The 22,052-nt window shown below is 34.9% G+C and overlaps 1 protein-coding gene across 1 annotated transcript in view; it reads left to right on the forward strand.

Annotated features, from left to right (window-relative positions):
- The window catches only part of TOGARAM1 (TOG array regulator of axonemal microtubules 1), an 85,331-nt gene that overhangs the window by 15,666 nt on the left and 47,613 nt on the right, over positions 1 to 22,052 (forward strand). The window contains 6 exon segments of the mRNA XM_024743436.1: positions 920 to 1,076; positions 5,549 to 5,683; positions 11,701 to 12,006; positions 13,292 to 13,554; positions 15,532 to 15,764; positions 18,558 to 18,658. Coding sequence (XP_024599204.1) covers positions 920 to 1,076; positions 5,549 to 5,683; positions 11,701 to 12,006; positions 13,292 to 13,554; positions 15,532 to 15,764; positions 18,558 to 18,658 — 1,195 coding nt within the window.

Below are 22,052 nucleotides of genomic sequence, written 5' to 3' on the forward strand. Positions count from 1 at the left end.
CCATTTGACACTTGACAAAGTTTGTAGAGGATACCTGAGAAGACTTATAGTTCACTGCCTGTGTAGATTTGATTGTGTCTGTAAGCGCCAAATAAATATATGGACAGTAAGTATAATTTCTTGTGTGTTCACTCAATTTTTAAAATGTTCTATAGCTATGGTCAATGTGAAATGATCCAGAGCAATTGAGGCTGTCGTTGGTGAAGAATTCTGAACACTTGAATCATGCTTTCACTTAGTTCTTTAACTATGATTAGGTAGAAATTCAAAATTCTATCCTGGCACTTTTGTACCCTAAGGATCAAAGTGGGTATGTGGAAAAGGAATTGGGAACTATACAGTACTAGACGTATATAAAGTATTATGTACTTGGTTTTGACTGAAAGACCTATCATACAGAAATCTCCTAAGGGAACCGTGACATAGGTTACATTTACATTTGGGCTGCTAATTATGGATAGTAAATTTGTCTCACTAAGAATAGTAAAATGGGATGCTTACAGGTTCAGTGATCTTCAATTAGCATTTATTGTCCAATGCTCAAAGATGGCATAGTGTGACTGGCCATGCTGCTGAATCAGAAATGTCCTTTTCTGTATTCAAGTTGTCATTTCACTGTTTTTGTCATTTGCTTTCTTTCCTTCCTAGCTGCCAGGTGTGTACTCTAGGAAGGTAAGGTACAGAAAAGGTTTGGGGTGAGGTATAAGAAGGAGGAAAAAAATTAGCATTTCTATCATGGCATGAAAAAATACTGCTAGTGTACCATACTGTATATGGACATTTATTTGTATCATTGTATATTTGATAAATTTAATTTTTTTCTTTTAATCTGAATTTCATAATTACGTCTAAATTGTGTCATATTTATTGCCAAGTAGACTTAACCCACATTTGCTAATTTATTATTCTGTTCTTATAGTTTTCAGCCAATGATTTCATTCCATCTCCAAAATTAAAGCCCTCTCAAGGAATGCCAGTCAATGATGGTTTATGTTTTAGCAGAAAAAGAGTGTCAAGAAACTTATTTCAGAAGAGTTGGGAATTTAACTCAGATTCTCTTCCTACATGTGCTACTGGTAAGTGAAAGTTGCAGGTAATGGAAATTTTGAACGAAGTTAAAGATTCCTCTAAACTTCATGGTTCTTTTAAGAGCTCATAGAACTTATAATCTAGTAGTTCAGATTCAATAAATATATGTTAAAGATCTGATAAGAATGGACAGTTTGACATAATTGTCTCATAAGACCCTGGGAGTGTTTCTCACTGAAATCCTTTAAGCAGTAATGTAAGGCAATATTTGCTTAATCAACAACCCATATTTACTGAGTATATCCTATGTGCAGGTACTTTTTTTTTTTTTCCCTGTATGCGAGCCTCTCACTGTTGTGGCCTCTCCCGTTGCGGAGCACAGGCTCCAGATGCGCAGGCTCAGTGGCCATGGCTCACGGGCCCAGCCGCTCTGCGGCATGTGGGATCTTCCCTTACCGGGGCACGAACCCATGTCCCCTGCATCGGCAGGCGGATTCTCAACCACTGCGCCACCAGGGAAGCCCATATGTGCAGGTACTTTTCTAGGTAATAGGGATATAGCAGTCAACAAAAGAGGGAAAACTTTCTGCCTAATGGGTCTTTCATTCTAGTTGGGACAAAGCAAACATTAAATAAAAGCAAAACAGAGTAGGTTAGATGGTGATAAATGCTATGAAAAAAAAATAAGCTTTCAAAAAGAGGAATATAGAGGAGGGGCTACTTTAAATAAAGTGATGAAAGAAGGCCATATTCAGGAGGAAATATTTGAAGCAAACCACATAGATATCAAGAGAGAACAGCAAATAATTCCTGGAAGAGGGAAGAGTGCAGAGTATGGGACACTTTTGAAAAAGATCAAAGAAGCTAGTAAGTCTGGAATGAAATGTGTTAAGGGGAAGAGAAGTAGAAAATTAACTTGAAGAGATAATAGGGGTTCTTATTTTAAGGCCTAATGGGCTTTCGAATGAACTTTGGCTTTTACTCTGAGTGAGGAATATTTTTGATGAAAGAAGTAACATCAGTTGCCTTGTTTTCCAGGCTTGTTTTGGATGTTACATTTGAAATAGATTAAAGGAGGCAAGGGAGAAAACAGGGAGTCTGTTGTAATCCAGGCTAGAGTTGATGGAGGCTTCGACCAGTGTAGCTAGCAGTAAATGTAGTGAAAAGTGATTGGATCCTGAATATATGTCAAGGGTACAGCTGATATGATTTGCTGATGGGGTGTGTAGGAGTGTGAGAAGGAAGTCAAGAGTGCTCTAAGGTTTTTTGGCCAGAGCAACTGGAAAGGTGTTTAATTGCCTAAGTAAGTGTTACAGAAAGTAAATATTATGTAGTTCAGAGAACATGGTCACTATCATGGGCCTTTTCAGATAGAAAAGGTATTAAAGAGGAGATAGTACTTGAACTGCATCTTTTTGGGATATATATGATTTAAGATGTTAGAGGGGAGGTATGAAGAGAGCAAAGGCTTACATTAGGAATGGGCTTGAGATGTTCTGGCAACTGTGTAAAGGCAAGATTCGTTTTAGATGGTCAAAGATAAATTGGGATGTGGGGAACCCTTGTGTGCTAGATTCAAAAATTTGAGCTTGTACTTATAAGCTATAGGGAGCTAATAGAGATTTTTTCTGTTAAGGAAAATAGAAGCTAGGGTTACAAGGTTGTTTACAAATTGAATAGAAATGAATAATCAGGAAAATATGACTGGATATAAAAAATAAAGAAGGGCCGGGACTTCCCTGGTGGTGCAGTGGTTGAGAGTCCACCTGCCGATGCAGGGGACACGGGTTTGTGCCCCGGTCCCACATGCCGCGGAGCGGCTGGGCCCGTGAGCCATGGCCGCTGAGCCTGCGCGTCCGGAGCCTGTGCTCTGCCATGGGAGAGGCCACAACAGTGAGAGGCCCACGTACCGCAAAAAAATAAAAAAATAAAATAAAGAAGGGGAGGGCTTCCCTGGTGGCGCAGTAGTTGAGAGTCCACCTGCCGATGCAGCGGACACGGGTTCGTGCCCCGGTCCGGGAAGATCCCACATGCCGCGGAGTGGCTGGACCCGTGAGCCATGGCCGCTGAGCCTGCGCGTCCGGAGCCTGTGCTCCGCAGAGAGGGGCCACAGCAGTGAGAGGCCCGCGTACCGCAAAAAAAATAAAATAAAAAAGAAGGGGAATAAAAATTTCAAGACTTAGTACCCAGGTAATTAGAAAAATGGTAATGTGTTGACAGAACGAAACCAGTTAGGAAGGGAAAATGGAGTATAAGATAAAGATTGAGTTTGTTTTTTATTTAAGATCCAAATGGTATCAGTTATTGAAATTTGTTTGCTATGAATTCAGACACAATATTTAGAAAACATTGTTACCCTAGGAGAATTTATAGACCTTTATGCAGTAAAATTCCATAATATTTTCATACAAGAATGAAGTGTTATAATGATTGTATAGTTGAATGTTTATTTAATAGACAAAAAGAAATGCAAGAATATATCGTTATGCTTGTACCATTACTTGGGATTTTTATAAGACTCATGTTTTTTTGTACCATCTGGAAGTTCTTACCTAATTTTACAGATTTTAAATAACTGAGACAACATGTAATTTAATGATAGATTGAATGGTATGAATTATAAGTACTATAGGGATTCAAGAAAGGAAAAGATCATAGGTATGGAAGTGGTTTACAAGAACTCCAGGAAGGAGGTTGGACTTGAGCTGAATTTTAAAAAAGGGAAGTGTTTGTGATTGGCAGTGAGGCAAGATTTCAGGAGAAAGTATAACCGAAGCGTGGAGGTAAGAATTAACTTAGAAGATGTCCAGTACATGAAGGGTAAAGGGGCTTGAAATTGTAGGGGAAGAATTATAAAAATCAGAATTTTAGAAATACATACAAAGGATTTTATAGATGAATAAACTAAATACCAAAGAGGTCAATATCACCTTCCTTTCTTCAGACTTATTCCCCTGCCCAGGAATAACCTTAACCAGCCACAGGAAGGGGAAAGGGATCTGAGAAATACGCCTGGATAAGCTTGGAAGCTGTGCAAACGCTGTGTTACATGTTAGGAAAGAAAGAAGAGTCCTGCAGTAGACCTTTTTAGGTCCGGGAAGATCCCACATGCCGCGGAGTGGCTGGACCCGTGAGCCATGGCCGCTGAGCCTGCGCGTCCGGAGCCTGTGCTCCGCAGAGAGGGGCCACAGCAGTGAGAGGCCCGCGTACCGCAAAAAAAATAAAATAAAAAAGAAGGGGAATAAAAATTTCAAGACTTAGTACCCAGGTAATTAGAAAAATGGTAATGTGTTGACAGAACGAAACCAGTTAGGAAGGGAAAATGGAGTATAAGATAAAGATTGAGTTTGTTTTTTATTTAAGATCCAAATGGTATCAGTTATTGAAATTTGTTTGCTATGAATTCAGACACAATATTTAGAAAACATTGTTACCCTAGGAGAATTTATAGACCTTTATGCAGTAAAATTCCATAATATTTTCATACAAGAATGAAGTGTTATAATGATTGTATAGTTGAATGTTTATTTAATAGACAAAAAGAAATGCAAGAATATATCGTTATGCTTGTACCATTACTTGGGATTTTTATAAGACTCATGTTTTTTTGTACCATCTGGAAGTTCTTACCTAATTTTACAGATTTTAAATAACTGAGACAACATGTAATTTAATGATAGATTGAATGGTATGAATTATAAGTACTATAGGGATTCAAGAAAGGAAAAGATCATAGGTATGGAAGTGGTTTACAAGAACTCCAGGAAGGAGGTTGGACTTGAGCTGAATTTTAAAAAAGGGAAGTGTTTGTGATTGGCAGTGAGGCAAGATTTCAGGAGAAAGTATAACCGAAGCGTGGAGGTAAGAATTAACTTAGAAGATGTCCAGTACATGAAGGGTAAAGGGGCTTGAAATTGTAGGGGAAGAATTATAAAAATCAGAATTTTAGAAATACATACAAAGGATTTTATAGATGAATAAACTAAATACCAAAGAGGTCAATATCACCTTCCTTTCTTCAGACTTATTCCCCTGCCCAGGAATAACCTTAACCAGCCACAGGAAGGGGAAAGGGATCTGAGAAATACGCCTGGATAAGCTTGGAAGCTGTGCAAACGCTGTGTTACATGTTAGGAAAGAAAGAAGAGTCCTGCAGTAGACCTTTTTGGGTAGAGTGTAAATGTACTTACAAATACTGGGAAGAAGGAAAGCCAGGTCTGGAGAAACCTTCCATGGTGAGAGAAGGGAGCATGTAGGAAGAAACTGCCTTTGTACATATTTTTCAATATATTTTTCTTTTCTCTGTACTTTACCAGTCTGTCTTCTGTCATTTAACCCCTGTCACTAATCAGATCTGCCAATAGCAAAAGCTTTATCCCTTTCTTGCCTGCCTGGCTCAGTGTATATATACTCCTGTATTTATTCCCACACAAATGACACCAACATTTGTGAAATTAGATGTGTTCATGAAATAAAGTTAACTTTTGATTTTATGTTTTTCTCCTCCTTCCTTCCAAAGGCACCACTGGGACTCATCAGACAAATCTTTCTGGGAAACGTGGACAACTTGGATTTTCACGGATATGTGATAAAACTGGCAGTGTGGATTCTGACTTACAGTACCTGGGGACAACTAACAGTCATCAAGATAAAGGTTTAAATTCCAACTTTATTTGGATACAGATGATTTATAATTATTATGTGGGGTTTCCAAATCTACCTTATGTGTTATTTTGGGTAATTATACTCATTACAGAAAAGAAAAGGATGTTGTATTTTTTTTTTAATTTTTAATCAAATTTTTTATAACTTATCTTAAAATGTTAGATTTAGTCATCTTGATATATATATTTATATATGACTAATTAAAATTAGAGAGCTTAGAAACTCATGGTAGAGATGAGTATTTTAATACCAAGTAATTGAAAATAAAATTATCCATTAAGGATTACTGTGTTAGCAGAAGACAGTTATTTTCCATAACAGTTTTAAATAATCTATTATGTCTCCTGTTAGGAACCATAACTTCCTGACTAGCTATCATTTCAGGTATCTTACATATTTATAAGATATAGAACAAAAGGGAGGGTTTGAGGCTGGCTGTCAGTCATATGAATTTTGGATACGTTTCTTCAATTTCTATGCTAATTAATAGCTATATCAATTATTATTTAGTAGAATCAAATCAAATCTTTCTAGAGATATTTTGATTTTGTTATATATCCTTTACCAAAATTTTTTGAGTGATAGGGTTGTACTTCTGTCTTTATTTGTTGATGAAAAAATAATGCTCATTAGAAATTAGTGAAGATTTAGTTAATAGTATAGCACTTACACTTTAGCCATCCTTTCCTCCACCCACTCCAAAGGGCCACATGACTCCATAAAGTTTTTCTTTATGGTGTTATTCCCAATAAAATAGTTTATCTTTCTTAATGATGTAGGTTTTTTTCCCAAATCTTGACAAGATACCTTTGTGACTGGTGATTAGTAGAAACAGAGAGGCTTCTCTGTGTTGCTTAGCCTCTTCCTGTTTTGGATATCCCTGAATGATTACATTACTTTTGTAGACTCTCAGTGTTTAATCAGATCTTCATAGTAGCTCTGGTTTTTATAACCTCTCAGAATACCTGTTAGAGCAGCTACTAAAGGAATATCATGTTTTTCTAAGGTCAAGGTTTAACTTACTAGTAGATTGTGTATGTAAATTTGTGACCACTTAAGTCTCCAATAAGATTTAGGTAGAAGTAGAGGTCCTAAGCATGTCAGATATGAATTAAAAGTAAATGATACATGATATACATAGTCATTTAAGTCTTCAGAAAAATGTTTTATTTCTTATATACATAAGCTAGGTTTGTTGTCTTAGAAAGTCTTCAAAAAAATTTAAGGAAAATTTGAGGGAACCCCTAAAAGATTACAAATAGACTTTTTAAATTGAAGTATAGTTGATTTATTAGGTTGGCCAAAAAAGTTCATTCGGTTTTAAGTAAAAATAAAAGACACATTTTTCGTTTTCACCAAGAACTTTATTGAACAGCATATTCATTAACCAAACAAACTTTTTGGCCAACCCAATACAATATTAAGTAAGAAACAGGTGTACAATATACTGGTTCACAATTTTTAAAGGTTATATTCCATTTATAGCTATAAAATATTGGCTATATTCTTTGCATTGTACAATATATCCTTGTAGCTTATTTTATATATAATAGTTGTATCTCTTAAGCCCCTACGATTATATTGCCCCTCCCCTCCCGTCCCTCTCCCCACTGATGACCATTAGTTTATTCTCTATATCTGTGAGTCTGCTTCTTTATTGTTACCTTCACTAGTTTGTTGTATTTTTTAGATTCAAATGTAAGTGATATCACACAGTATTTATCTTTCTCTGTCTGACTTATTTCACTTAGCATAATAGCCTCCAAGTCCATCCGTGTTGCTACAAATGGCAGAATTTTATTCTGTTTTGTGGTTGAGTAGTATTCCATTGTAGATATATACCACATCTTTATCCATTCATCTGTTGATGGACACTTCAGTTGCTTCCATATCTCGGCTATTGTAAATAATGTTGCTGTGAACATTGGGGTGCATGTTTCTTTTCAAATTAGAGTTTTGGGGTTTTTTTCGGATATATACCCAGGAGTGGAATTGTTGGGTCATATTGTAGTTCTATTTATAATTTTTTGAGAAACCTCTCTACTGTTTTCCACAGTGGCTGCACCAATTTACATTCCTACCAACACTGTCTGAGGGTTCCCCTGTCTCCACATCCTTGCCAACATTTGTTATTTGTGTTCTTTTTGATGATAGCCATTCTGACAGGTGTGAGGTGATATCTATCATCTTGTGGTTTTGATTTGCATTTCCTTTCTCTGATGATTAGCAATGTTGAACATCTTTTCATGTGCCTGTTGGCCATCTGCATTTCCTTTTTGGAAGAATGTCTATTCAGGTTTTCTGCCTATTTTTTAATCAGATTGTTTGTTTTTTTGGTGTTGAGTTGTATGAGCTGTTTATACGCTTGGATATTAATCCTTTATCAGTCATATCATTTGCAAATATTTGTTCCCATTTAGTAGGTTGTCTTTTCGTTTTGTTGATGGTTTTCTTTGCTGTATAAAAGCTTTTAAGTTTAATTGGGTCTCATTTGTTTATTTTTGCTTTTATTTCCTTTACTTTAGGAGTTGGATCCAAAAAATGCTACTGCGATTTGTGTCAAAGAGTGTTCTGCCTATATTTTCCTCTAGGAGTTTTATAGTATCCGGTCTTACATTTAGGTCTTTCATCCATTTTGAGTCTATGCTTTGTATATGATGTTAGAGAAATGTTCTGATTTCATTCTTTTGCATGTAACTGTCCAGTTTTCCTAGTACTGCTTATTTGAAGAGATTGTCTTTTCTCCATTGTTTATTCTTGCCTCCTTTATCATGGATTAATTGACCATAAATGCATGAATTTATTTCTGGGCTCTTTATCTTGTTCCATTGATCTGTGTGTCTGTTTTTGTGCCAGTACCATACTGTTTTGATGACTATAGATTTGTAATATAGTCTGAAATCAGGGAGTGTGATTCCTCCAGCTCTGTTCTCTCTCAAAATTGTTTTGGCTATTCGGGATCTTTTGTGCTTCCATACAAATTAAAAAAATTTTTTGTTCTAGTTCTATGAAAAATACCGTTGGTATGTTGATAGGCATTGCCCTGAATCTGTAGATTGCCTTGGGTAGTATGGTCATTTGAACAATGTTGATTCTTTCAATCCAAGAACACAGTGTATCTTTCCATCTGTTTGTGCCGTCTTCAGTTTCTTTCATCAGTGTCTTATCGTTTTCCAAGTATTGGTCTTTTACCTCCTTAGGTAGGTTTATTCCTAGGTATTTTATTCTTTTTGATGCAATGATAAATGGGATTGTTTCCTTAATTTCTCTTTGTTTTTTTAAAAAATTTATTTATTCATTTATTTATTTTTGGCTGCATTGGGTCTCCATTGCTGCGCGCGGGCCTTTTCCAGTTACAGCTAGTGGGGGCTACTCTTCATTGCAGTGTGTGGGCTTCTCGTTGTGGTGGCCTCTCTTGTTGTGGAGCATGGGCCCCATAGTTGTGGCACGCAGGCTCAGTAGTTGTGGCTCACAGGCTCTAGAGCACAGGCTCAGTAGTTGTGGCACACAGGCTTAGCTGCTCCACGGCATGTGGGATCTTCCCGGACCAGGGCTCAAACCTGTGTCCCCTGCATTGCTAGGCAGACTCCTACCCACTGCACCTTGCTAGGCGGACTCCTACCCACTGCACCACCAGGGAAGCCCCTTAATTTCTCTTTCTGATAGTTTTTTCATGTTTGTTTTTTGGCTGTGCCACACGGCTCCTGGGATCTTACTTCCCCGACCAGGGATTGAACCCAGGCCCTTGGCGGTGAAAGCGTAGAGTCCTAACCACTGGAGCACCAGGGAATTCCCTGATAGTTTGTTGTTATTGTATAGAAATGCAACAGATTTCTGTTTATTTTGTATCTTGCAACTTTACTGAATTCATTGATGAGCACTAGTAGTCTTCTGGTAGTGTCTCTAGGATTTTCTGTGTATAGTATCATGTCATGTGCAAACAGTGACAGTTTTACTTCTTCCTTTCCAATTTGGATTCTTTTTATTCTCTGATTGCTGTGGCTAGCACTTTGAAAACTATGTTGAATAAACGTGGCAAGAGTGGGCATCCGTGTCTTGTTCCTGATCTTAGGAAATGCTTTCAGCTTTTCACCACTGAGTATGTTAGCTGTGGGTTTGTCATATGTGGCCTTCATTAGGTTGAGGTATGTTTCCTCTATGCCCACTTTCTGGAGAGGTTTTATCATAAGTGGATGTTGAATTTTATCAAGAGATGTTTCTGCATCTATTGCTATGATCATAAGGTTTTTATTCTTCAGTTTGTTAATGTGGCATATCACATTGATTGATTTGCAGATATTGAAAAATCCTTGCATCCCTGGCATAAATCCCACTTGATCATGATGTAGGATCCTTTTAATGTATTGCTGGACTTTGTTTGCTAGTGTTTTGTTGAAGATTTTTATATCTATGTTCATCAGTGATATTGGTCTGCAATTTTCTTGTTTTGTGGCATCTTTGTCTGGTTTTGGTATCAGTGTGATGCTGCCCTCATAGGATGAGTTTGGCAGTGTTCCTTCCTCTGTAATTTTGTGGAATAGTTCGAGGATAGGTGAATTGATAGAACTCACCTGTGAAGCTATCTGGTACCAGAGTTTTGTTTGTCGGGAGTTTTAAAATTACTGATTCAATTTCAGTACTGGTAATTGGTCTGTTCATATTTTCTGTTTCTTCCTGGTTCAGTCTTGGGAGATTATACCTTTCTAAGCAGATAAAACATGGTACAATGTAGTGGTTAAAAGCACAGGCTTGGAAGCCAGAGTGCCTGAGTTCATATCCCAGCTTTATAATTTCCTAGTGTGCGATTTTTAGCAATTTACTGTGTCATTTTTTTATCTATAAAATAAGAATAGTACCAACCCCACAAAATTGTTGTGAGGATTAAATTAGTTAATACATATAAAGTACTTGGAACACCACCTGGCACATAAACATTAGCTCAATAAATATTAGCTCTCATTATTGTCATCATAGTCTTCATCATTATCATTATTACCATTATTGGATAAATTATCTATGTAGAAAATCCAAAAGGATATACAGAAAACTATTAAAATAATAAATAATTTAGCAAGGTTGCCAAATATAAAACCTGAAAGGAAAGGTCAATAAAGCTCCCAGACACCAGCAACATTCAGAAAATGTAGTTTTTAAGAAAAATTATAGTATCAACAAAATGTGTAAGTATCTGGAAATCTAACAGAAGATTTGCATACCATTTATTATGAAAACTAAATTACTTTTTTGAGAGACATGAAAGAAGGCCTGAATAAATTAAAAGAGATCCTATATTTTTAAACAAGGAGATTCAGTGTCATTTCTGTCAAAATCTCAACAGGATCTTTTATGGAATCTGACAGGCTAATCCTGAAATTCATATGAAAGAATGGAGGACCAAGAATGGCCTAGATAATTCTAAAGAAGATCAAAATGGAAGGAGACAACATAGTTACTATAGTTAACACTGCTGTGTGGCATACAGAAAAGTTGTTACGAGAATAAATCCTAAGTGTTCTCATCATAAAGAGAAATTTTTTTTCCTTTTTTCTTTTCTTTTTATTGTATCATGTCAGAAGGTAGATGTTCACTGAACCAATTTTGATAATCGTTTACCTGAAAGTTACACAGTAATGTATGTCAGCCATCTCTCAATAAAACTGGGGAAAAAATGGAAGGAGACTCAACCTATCAGTGTGATGATAAATAAAACATTGTGGTGCTAGTACAAGAACAGACAAAAAGACTAAGGCAACCAATAAGAAGCACCTAAGAATAGACCTAAATATACATATGGGAGATTTATAGATGAAAGAGAATGTGTGGCTCAAAAAGTGGCACTGGGGAAACTGGACTATATAGCAGAAAGTTAAATTAGGTCTTTACCTCACATCATACAAAAATATAAATGCCAGATGGGATTAAAAACCTGAATGTGAAAAGCAAAAAAACTTAAAACTCTTAGAAGATGTGTATAAATAAATTACATTCTCTTTTGTTTTATTGCAGTTTATGCTAGCCTAAATTTTGGCAGTAAGACACAGCAAACATTTGGTAGTCAGACAGAACGGACTTCATCATACTCTGGTCCAAATCCAAGTTCAGGAGGCTTCATTCTTCCATCCTATCCTCTCTCATCACCTCGAGCTAGTCCAAAGCACACGTCTCTTACTGTATCTCCAAAGAAGTCCCAAGATAATTCTGTTAATTTCTCAAATTCCTGGCCTCTTAAAAACTTTGAAGGAGTTTCAAAGCCAAGTCCACAGAAAAAGTTTGTCAGCCAAAAGTCATCTGATCCTACAGGTATACATGATGGTAAAAATTAATACTTTGTTCAAATTTATTTGTATGTTCGAATAATTACTTTGAAGTTCGGGTTGTTAGATCTTTAAAAGCTGGTAAATTGTGTTTTATTTCTCTGAATTAGTAAATATTTAAGAAAATATTTAACAAAGTTAAATAGATCAAATGTGTAATATAAAATGCAATTGAAATTCTCATTTCTTTTTTTTTCTTATATTGGCACTTCAGAATCCTTTTTCGGAACTAAACAAATAATAATGCTTTATAAGGTACATGAACATGAACAGCCTGAGATCCTACTAACAAGTTTTAGCTTTACAAATATAAAATATCATTCATATATTTACTATAATGTCTAGTATTTATTCGACATTTATTGACTATTTACTCTCTGTTAAAACTATTTTGATGGTTTTTCTACTACTTGTTATTAACTAAAATATTCTTTTCTTAACAATAGCCCAGTCCAAAATCATAAAATTAACATGTTAGCTTACTTAAGACAGATTCAGTCTCAAAATAAGAAGTCTTTTAAAGGCAAGCCCCATGTCCCAAATGCTTTCCTATCCCTAGCCCCTGAGATCAGATATTTTACCTTTAAACTACCCTACAACACAAATGTTCCAGTTTATAACCATAAGGTCAATTTATTGCATAGTCAGATGATTTTATTACTTTCTCTTAGCACTGAGTGTTCATTCTCTTCTTTAATTTATTTCTGTATTTGTCTTTCCTCCAAAATCAGATATTGTATTGAAAGCTGAGACATTATTCAACTTGTTCCCTAGTGCCCAGTATTACTGCTTTGCACATAGTAGTCATTCAAGTGTTGCTTACATAGTTATATCAAGCCAGATAATTAACCCTCCTAGCTTATTACGGACTTTACAAGTATTAATCATGATGATGTGTATGAAGAAATTTCATGGAATTCCCTGGCGGTCCAGTGGTTAGGACTCCATGCTTTCACTGCCAAGGGCGCGGGTGCAATCCTTGGTCAGGGAATTAAGATGTCACAAGCCATGCGGCACGGCCGAAAAAAAAAAGAAGGTTCACTTGGTATATAATATTTTTATTTGATATGAAAGGATTTTGGGTGGTCCATTTTTTGTTATACTTTTTAGGGGACACTGATATTTTTATCTCAAGTAGCAATCTTTATTTCTAGTAAAATATAATGTGCTTTTTATTTTAAAAACACCTAATTCTAAACACTTGTGATTTTAATGCTATCGATAACTGTTTTTCAACTTGAAGTTGAAAAAAAAAAAGAATAAAATATGTCTTTTTCATGCAGCAGAAAATTCTCAAGAGAAACCTTCTCCAGTTCAACTTACACCTGCCTTGGTGAGATCACCATCTTCCCGACGAGGCTTAAATGGGACCAAGCCTGTACCTCCCATACCACGGGGCATCAGCCTTTTGCCTGACAAAGCTGATTTAAGTACAGTGGGACCCAAAAAGAAAGAGCCAGATGACATTTGGAAGAGTGAAAAAGATAGTCTTACAATTGATCTTTCAGAATTAAATATCAGGGATAAAGATTTGGATCAAGAAGAGGTTAGAACCAAATATTTTCAGTAATTTTTAAATGCTTGTAATTGTCTCTAAATAATAGTTGTTATTTAAGGAAAAATCAAGTACTTTTTATCCCATAACATGGTGTCTTATTTGTAAAAATATTTTATGTTCACAATAGAAGACATGGAAACTATAGTGAAGTATTAAGAAGAAAATTCATCACACCAAATTCCACTACCCAGAATAATTTATCAGTGTCACTCTAATGTCTTTCCTTCCAGTATTCTGTGCATATATTATTCCTTTTCAAATTAAAAGTACAGATAATATAGCAATATACCCATGCACTACCAAATGAACCAATTTGTCGTTTTTGTTTCCTACTTTTTTAATAAATGAAACATAACATAGTTCCCTCCCCAATCCAGTTTCTCTTTCCTCTTCACTGGAGGCACCACTGTTACCGTTAGTTTGTGTTTTATGTACTTTTTATATTGCTATAGTAGTATTTTGATATATTTATAATGTACTCATATAATTGATTTTGGCTTATTTCTAGTCTTTTGCTATTGCAAACTGCTGCAGTAAACATTCTTGAGCATGTTCCTTGTGCATACGTGCAAGTTTATTTATCTTTATGAAATTGACAGCATATTGTATTTTCATCTTTGAATCCTAGATCACTCCATTTATACTATAAAAATGTATTGCCAATATGATAACTCTACATATTAATTATGCCAGAGAAGGGATGTGGCTGCTATGTTACTTTGGATTCAGAGCAGTATTTCCACAGATGCTTCCTTTTTATCATTTCAGTTTGCCTGATGTCAGGTTGAAAAGTGTTTTACATTAAATATGTAAACTGAAACACCCAGTGATGATATTTTGTGGTCTTATTTTAGCCTGTTTTTAAGACGTAAGGCATCATGTTCTGATAGTTTGTTCAAAAAAAATTAATGCATATTCATTTAAAAAGCATTTCTTTAACATTAAGCATGTGTAAAACTAACTTATAAAGAATCAAAATTGGTTATTAATGAATTAATTAGTCATTCCAACTTCTAATTGCTTGTAAAATCTTTTCTTGTTTTTTTCTTTTTGCTTTTGTTTTTCCAGTTGTAGTCCAATGTTACTATGAAGGGAATTTATTTACAGGAAACAAACTTACAGAAGAGGCATTTTCCTGTGTAACTCATAAATTTCATCTGATCCTACATATTTTTTATGATAACTTAAAAATAGTCCTTTTAGTGGGTAATTGAAAGGGTAATTTCTTTTTTATAATTATTAGTAAATATAGGTGGATACTAATGTTTTTGGATATTCAACCTTCCAAGGATTTACTAGGGAAGTGGCTCTACTATCAAATCAACTATTATAATTGTTATAATCAAAATATAAGCAAAACACAGCTTATGTATATTTCTGAGTTCCTTAATTTGTTCAAGGCTCTATTCCCAAACTTAATATATATGTGATAAAGATTTCTACTCTGCATTTTTATAAATACTTGTCTTCAGAAGTTACATACAATGATCTGTTATTCTCTGAACTCTAACACTGGCAAGCTTGATGTAAACTTCAAATTTAGAAAGCTGATTACTTTTTGCTGACCTTCTCATAGAACTTCTAAATAGCCACATCAGCACACTGTTGACCTAAGGTTAAATGGACCTCTGTGACTTTAACTGTGCTACTATCTGATTCAATGATTCACCTATGAATGAATTTTTACAATATATTAGTCGTTGTACCCAGTGCTGGAAGTACCATGGTGAATAATATCTTGAGATCCTTCCTCTTAAGGAACTTATAATCTAGGAAGTTGTTTATAAATAAATACCTGAGTGATGAAATCTGTATTTATACTATGTACAGATATGTTAACATCCATCTTGTTAGTATTGGATTGAAGAGTGGCTAGCTAGGTATAGTTATTGGAGTTTGAAATTTAAGGATAACTTTTACTTATATAATTATTTTGTAAAGTTAATTGTTTTAATTTTTTTTTAGATGCAGAGCTCTCTTAGGTCCCTTCGTAATAGTGCAGCTAAGAAAAGAGCAAAACTGAGTGGCAGTACTTCTGATCTTGAAAGCCCTGATTCTGCAATTAAGCTCGACTTGACTGTGGACTCTGCATCTCGATCTTCCTCTCCAAACATCAGCTCTTACAGTGAAAGTGGAGTTTACAGCCAAGAATCTTTGACTTCTTCTCTGTCGACAACTCCCCAGGGGAAGAGAATAATGTACTTTATTTTTTGATATGTTAAATGAATTCTGATCTGTAATTTGTAGTCTGAAGCTCTAATATCATATTAAAAAAAAAACTTTAAGACCATTTTCTAGTTTTTGAAACGTTGAAATACATTTAAAAGACAACAGAAAATTTACAGATATTACCTTGGTTGGTTTTGGTTTGGGGTGGTGGTGGAGAGACAGAGCATAACCCCAACTAAATTAATATAAATCCTAGTCCCAAAGCCCCACTTATTCTTATGCCTAAGATTTATTCTAATATTCCTTGTCCTTTAGCTCTTTTCTGTATCATTGACTCTGACGATTGACCAATAGCTGATATTACTGTTTTCGTTTAATGATTTTCGTTTAAAATTCAGCACCAGTTTCCTCTAATCGATGGATAAATTCCACCCAGCCATTACCCAACTATTTCTTATATTTTGTTATTCCATTATCTTGTGCGAGTTTAGGACTCCATGCAGTAGCTTTTGCAGCCCTCTCAGGAGTTTCCTTACCGCAGCAGTGCTAGAATTAGAGTCCTGGTCACCCCATACTGACAGCATAGCAATTCGACAGACTTTTCCAGATTACCTCAATAACCCTTTTTTTTTTGCGGTACGCGGGCCTCTCACTGTTGTGGCCTCTCCCGCTGCAGAGCACAGCTCCGGACGTGCAGGCTCAGTGGCCATGGCTCACGGGCCTAGCTGCTCCGCGGCATGTGGGATCTTCCCAGACTGGGGCACGAACCCGTCCCCCTCATCGGCAGGTGGACTCTCAACCACTGCACCACCAGGGAAGCCCCCTCAATAACCTTTAAATCTTAAACAGTGATCCTACCTTGATTTCTGAAAATCTCTGTGACCCTATTCTAGAATTTTGGGGAATCCTTTCCCTCTTTACTGTATTTTATTTTATTTTTAAATTTTATTTTTTTATATTGGACTATAGTTGCTTTGCAGTGTTGTGTTTCAGGTGTATTCCTCTTTATTTTAGACAAAAACCTAGGAGTAGAATTACTACGTCTTGGGTAGATGGACATTTAACTTTTTAAATAAGTGCTAAGCTGCTTTCTAAGATGCTTGTGCAATTTTATACTCCTGTCAGCAATGTATGAGAGTTCCAGTTGTTTTACATCCGTATTAACCTTTGGTGTTGTCAGTCTGTTTAATTTCATTTTCCTTTGATTTTATCCATGTTTACATATAGAGGTAAATATTTAAAATCAAATTTACATTATTTTTACTTAAGTGAACTAGAACCTCTAATAGGTAGAGATTACATAATCCAAGGAGAGATGATGTTCTGTTGAACATTAATGTAAAAGGGCGTTTTATTTCAGCAGTTCATAGAATTAAACCAAATTTTTGTGTCCCATTGTGAGAGGTTTGTCTCATTCCATGATTTCCTTCCCCACATTTTTTAGCTGAAACAGCAGCTTATTTTGCAGTTGGAAATATTTTATTACTGGAAATTCCTTTGTTGTAATTACCTGTGTAGAATAATGCAATATATTTATAGAATTAATTTGGAATGGCTATGTGGGCTGGTGAAGTAATTATGTTTACATTAAGTTACCAGACATTTAAAATATATACATTTATCTCTTAGACCTAAAGTTTTTCCTTTATCTTACATGAATGTGAAAGTTTATGTTACATAGTCTTACAGTTTCAAGGTTCTGTAAGTAATCTGGAACGCAATTGGGAAGAAAAGTTCATTTTATATTGTTGATATAACATTTAGAATTCACTATTCGCAATATTGTTTCATAGAGTTATTCTCTTCAGATATTAAACTCCATGAGAAAGGAGTTCAGTATACCCTCATTTATGGACTGAATTATCTTTAATGAATTTACTATTTCCACATTTTATTTTATTAGTTTAAGAGCAATTATTCTCAACCAGCTTACATCCTGCCTTAAGAATCATGGCCAAAGAAAGTCACTACTGCTTGTGCAGGGCTTTCATCCTTACGTGGGTTGGGAAGGAAAAATTATTGAGAACCACTTTTCTAGAGACTGAAGTATTTTCTTTCATCTAAGTCAAATACACTCAATATAAATGTAAATTGACAGTCATCTAGTCTAGAGAAATTACTCTTAAAATATTTAACATTGATTTCTCACTAGGTCAATTAACAAATATGCCTACCCAACTACTAAGAATTGTACTCCTTTGTAAAATCTCTTCTTAATAATATCCATCACTGACTTATTGGCATTTTAGCTCTTACTGATTTTAAACAGTTCCCTTTATGTACAGACTTAATATTCTTCAGTTTACTTTCTTTGTGAAATAAGGCCTGTAGGCCTTTATGAAGTCAAGAAAGTATAGCAAAAAATAGTCCTTGAAGAAAGCGGCATTTGCTAAAACTCACTTGTTGCTGATCTCTTATAATATTATTAAGTCCCTATTTTTATATCATATATGAAGGTAGATAATATACTAGATGATTAGAATCATTTGGCTTAGTTCTGGAATGGACTGTCTTTGGGTCAGGTTTTTTTTTTTCCCCTTACCCAAAGAAAGATTAAACAGCACAAATTGTAGTGTCTTCATTTCCTTTGGTAATCCTCTCATGAATAATTAAGGATTGACCATATGTTGAAAAGGTTGGAAGTTCAAAAGGTGAAATAGGAATACCAATAAGAAATATTCTTAGCCATAGTTTATCATATTTGTTGCTGCCTCACTATCAAAGTTTAGTGAGTTAATAAAAGTATAGAGAATGTTTGATATAAAAATGCTGAATAGCTCTAGATCTTCAATGTTTATTGAAATTACTTTGTTTCATTGTAGGTCAGACATATTTCCAACATTTGGATCAAAACCTTGTCTAACAAGACTTTCTTCTGCAAAGAATAAGAACTCTCAGGTAGCTGAAAAAAGCCCCAGTGCAGGTATTCTATGACTGTTTTATAAATATGTTTTATAGAAAGTATGATTTTTAAATGATTAAAAGATGATGGCAAAAAAAAAAAAAAAAGATGATGGCAAATGTATTTTAGATTTAGAATTTTTGTAATTACTAATTAAGACTAACCATCTTCTTAACTCCTTAAAAGGCCATTTTGGCAAGAATACTTACTATTCTTGGAAGAAAAAATACTTACCTGAATAATTGATACCCCTTTAAACCCATAAGTTACCCGGTCTGGCTCCTACACCAGGACATTTTGATTTAATTGATACAGAATGTGACCTGGCCATCAAAGTTTTTGAGAACTCTCTAGGTGGCTCTCTAGGTGATTCTAAAGTGCAGAATAGTTTAGAAACCACCGGGGGCCACAAAAGACAATTTCTTTTAAAAATAATATTTAACTAGTGTAAATATCTTGTGTTAAGCATTTTACAAACTAACCTGGAAATCACTAATTTATAACAGTAGTTCTTAGAAAATAGGTTCAGGTATTAGTAATAAATTAGAAAAATATTTGAATTCTGATCAATTTAGGATGGGAACTATATGTTCTTTATGATTTGTAAAACTATTGAATTATGAATTAATTATAGCAAGTTGGGATATGATACTTATTTTTGCATGATCTCAGTGTGAAAGTCCTAACAACCTTAAGGTTTACCTTATAATTACTTTCCTAAAAAGCTGTGTGTGTATCTAACTGTTTGCTAAGATTTTAAATTTCTTCCTCCTAAATATATCTTAATTTCATCTCTTTGTAATTCCCACTATCACTCTTACTCATTTTTTACCTAGCCGCCTAACATTTCTCTCCAGCTTCAGTCTCGTCCACTTACAATCCCTTTCCCATAATGCAAAACTGGCTATATTGCCTAGCCTAAATTTATTCAGAGCATTCTTCTTTGATCAGAGCCGTGCAGACATCTCCAGCTTCATTTTCATTTCCTGCTTTGTATGTTGTGATCCATTTAAATCAAACCACCTTCAGTACCATTTCCTGTCTCTTTGCAGTTGCACATACTGTTTCTTCTGGATGAACTCAAATCCACACCACAACCCATTCAGCAGTGAAAACAACTCAGTTGCTTTCTCTGGGAGGCCTTCCCAATTCACAAATAAAATTGATATTACCTCTTTTGTAATATCATTACATTTTGCACTGACATTTTTATAGTGGTATTACACTATATAACTAAAAAGTATTTTACTTTTTTGGACTCTCAGATTCTTGATCCCCAGAGATTATTTACCCCTGATTGCCAACAAGTGCCTGTCATAATTATAAAAGCCCAACTCAGCTATGTGTGTCTGGTATACTGGCTTCCACAAAGCTTGTGTGTTAGACTAAGAGATAGTTATTCTACTAGGCACAGGAAGGCAATGTATATGTGCTTTGGAGTCTGAAAGACTCTAGCTGGAATCCCAGTTTGATATTTTAATAATCATATTCTTGCTCTGTGCAAGTTACTTAATTGCTTTGAAACTATTTCCCTCATCTGATGATGTAAACCTTGAGAAGGGTAGTGAAGATCTAAGTATATAACATATATAAAGCACCTAGTACATAGTGGGCACTTGGTAAGTATTTGTTCTCCTAAAGGGGAAGACCCAAAGAAATATAATACATAAAGTTATTCTTTAATTCTTTTTTAAGGCTGATTATCCTAATAAATTATTTATTACTTTACAAATAATTATATAAGTTTGAAGAGACACTTTGTTGCCAGGTTGTATCTAGTTTATAAAAATGGAACCCTCTTTTGGAAGAATATTCTTGGAATTAGAGAAGGGTAGATTTAGAAAACCGAGATTTGAGTTTCCCTCTGACCCTAGTTGTATGACCTTGTGAGTCATTTAAATTTTAGTGGAGTGATAGGTCTTACAGTAATACACGCTTCTGTATGCGATGTTCAGTGTTTCCCAAACTTGTTTAATAGTCAGTGTTTCTCAAACTTGCCTAATCCTAGGAATCACTAGGAATGCATATAACATACAGGTTTTGGGGCCTCATCTTATACCTACTGAATCAATCTTCAGAGTTAGAAATCTGCATTTTTAACAAATAAGTTAGGTATTTCTAGGATCAAGTTTTAGAAACACTATTATTGTATTTACTGTAAGATATTCTTGGTTAAATTTAATATGCTTCCAAAATGTTAAGTTGCTAATGGTTTAGGATTTTATAAATTTGGGTTTACATTTTTTGTTTCTTTGGGATAGGGTTTGTTTTGTTTTCAGTAAGCAAGCGATTTCTACAAGTTTATTGTTGTTTAATTGGTGAAACATAAAAATGGTAATGCTCAGAATAAGGACTACCTGAAGATAAAAACAAAAATAATTACATAAAAATTATAAATTCATTCTGTCTTCACACCAGCATTTCCAATAAAGATTTCCACATAGATTCCACTACTACCTACTATAGCACATTGTGCTGAATTTCCTGAATGTTGTTTTAGCAAACTTTTTTCCTGTAGCTTTACGTTAGTATCAACTATTAGTAGAAAGCATTTCCATCCAAAGCCAATATCTTTATGAGGCTTACTTTATGAATTAACTATCAAAATTAAGAAGAATTTAGAAAGATATCCATGTTATGCCCAGAAGGTCTCTATCATTTAACAGCAGATATTTTTTAAATCTTTCTCAATGAATCTGACTTAGTGCCCTATACTCTGCAGTACTCTCTAGCCCAGCGGCCACCAGCCACCTCCTCTCCCTGCTGTCCTGTTTTTATTAAAATACCCTCAACAGTATTAAAAACAAATTATATTTTATTGTTATTACTTAATGGTTTACATGGCAGCTATACATAAAAATGGATGGTGACTTAAATATATATTGCCTAGGATTTTCCATTTAGTAGTTTTGTGGTTTTAACAGCTGCAAAGTATCAGTATAGGGTGTTCAGTTTAAACATTCAAATGTAGATTAAAATTTTAGGTATTTATTAAAAGGAGGCCTACATTAGGGTTTGATTTGTTTTTAACTAGGAATATAACATTTGTATATTTATGGTACACTAGTCCCTGTACTAATAACCCCTTTACATTTTCTTCATTCAATCCTCACAGAGGTTCTGGAAGAGCTACTACTATTATCCCCATTTTACAAATAAGCTTAAGTGTCTTGACCAGCTTCTGTCAGCAATTTAAGTGGCAGTGGTACGATTTAATGCCAGGAAGCATAATTCCAGATTCTGAGCTCCTTTCCTATATAGTTTATTGCCTCACAAGCCAGACCATGAGAGTGGGAGAAAAGAGAGAAATGGAGAATATAGGCCTCTCTCAGGAAGCAGTTTAAAAATTCTAGATTTAAAAAAATTCTGTTTTGCTGTAAAGTGTCGTTTAAACATTAAATGCCTGTCATGTTTT

The sequence above is a fragment of the Neophocaena asiaeorientalis genome, unplaced genomic scaffold (genome assembly GCF_003031525.2).
Source record: "Neophocaena asiaeorientalis asiaeorientalis breed wild unplaced genomic scaffold, Neophocaena_asiaeorientalis_V1.1 scaffold107, whole genome shotgun sequence".
NCBI lineage: Eukaryota > Metazoa > Chordata > Mammalia > Artiodactyla > Phocoenidae > Neophocaena > Neophocaena asiaeorientalis.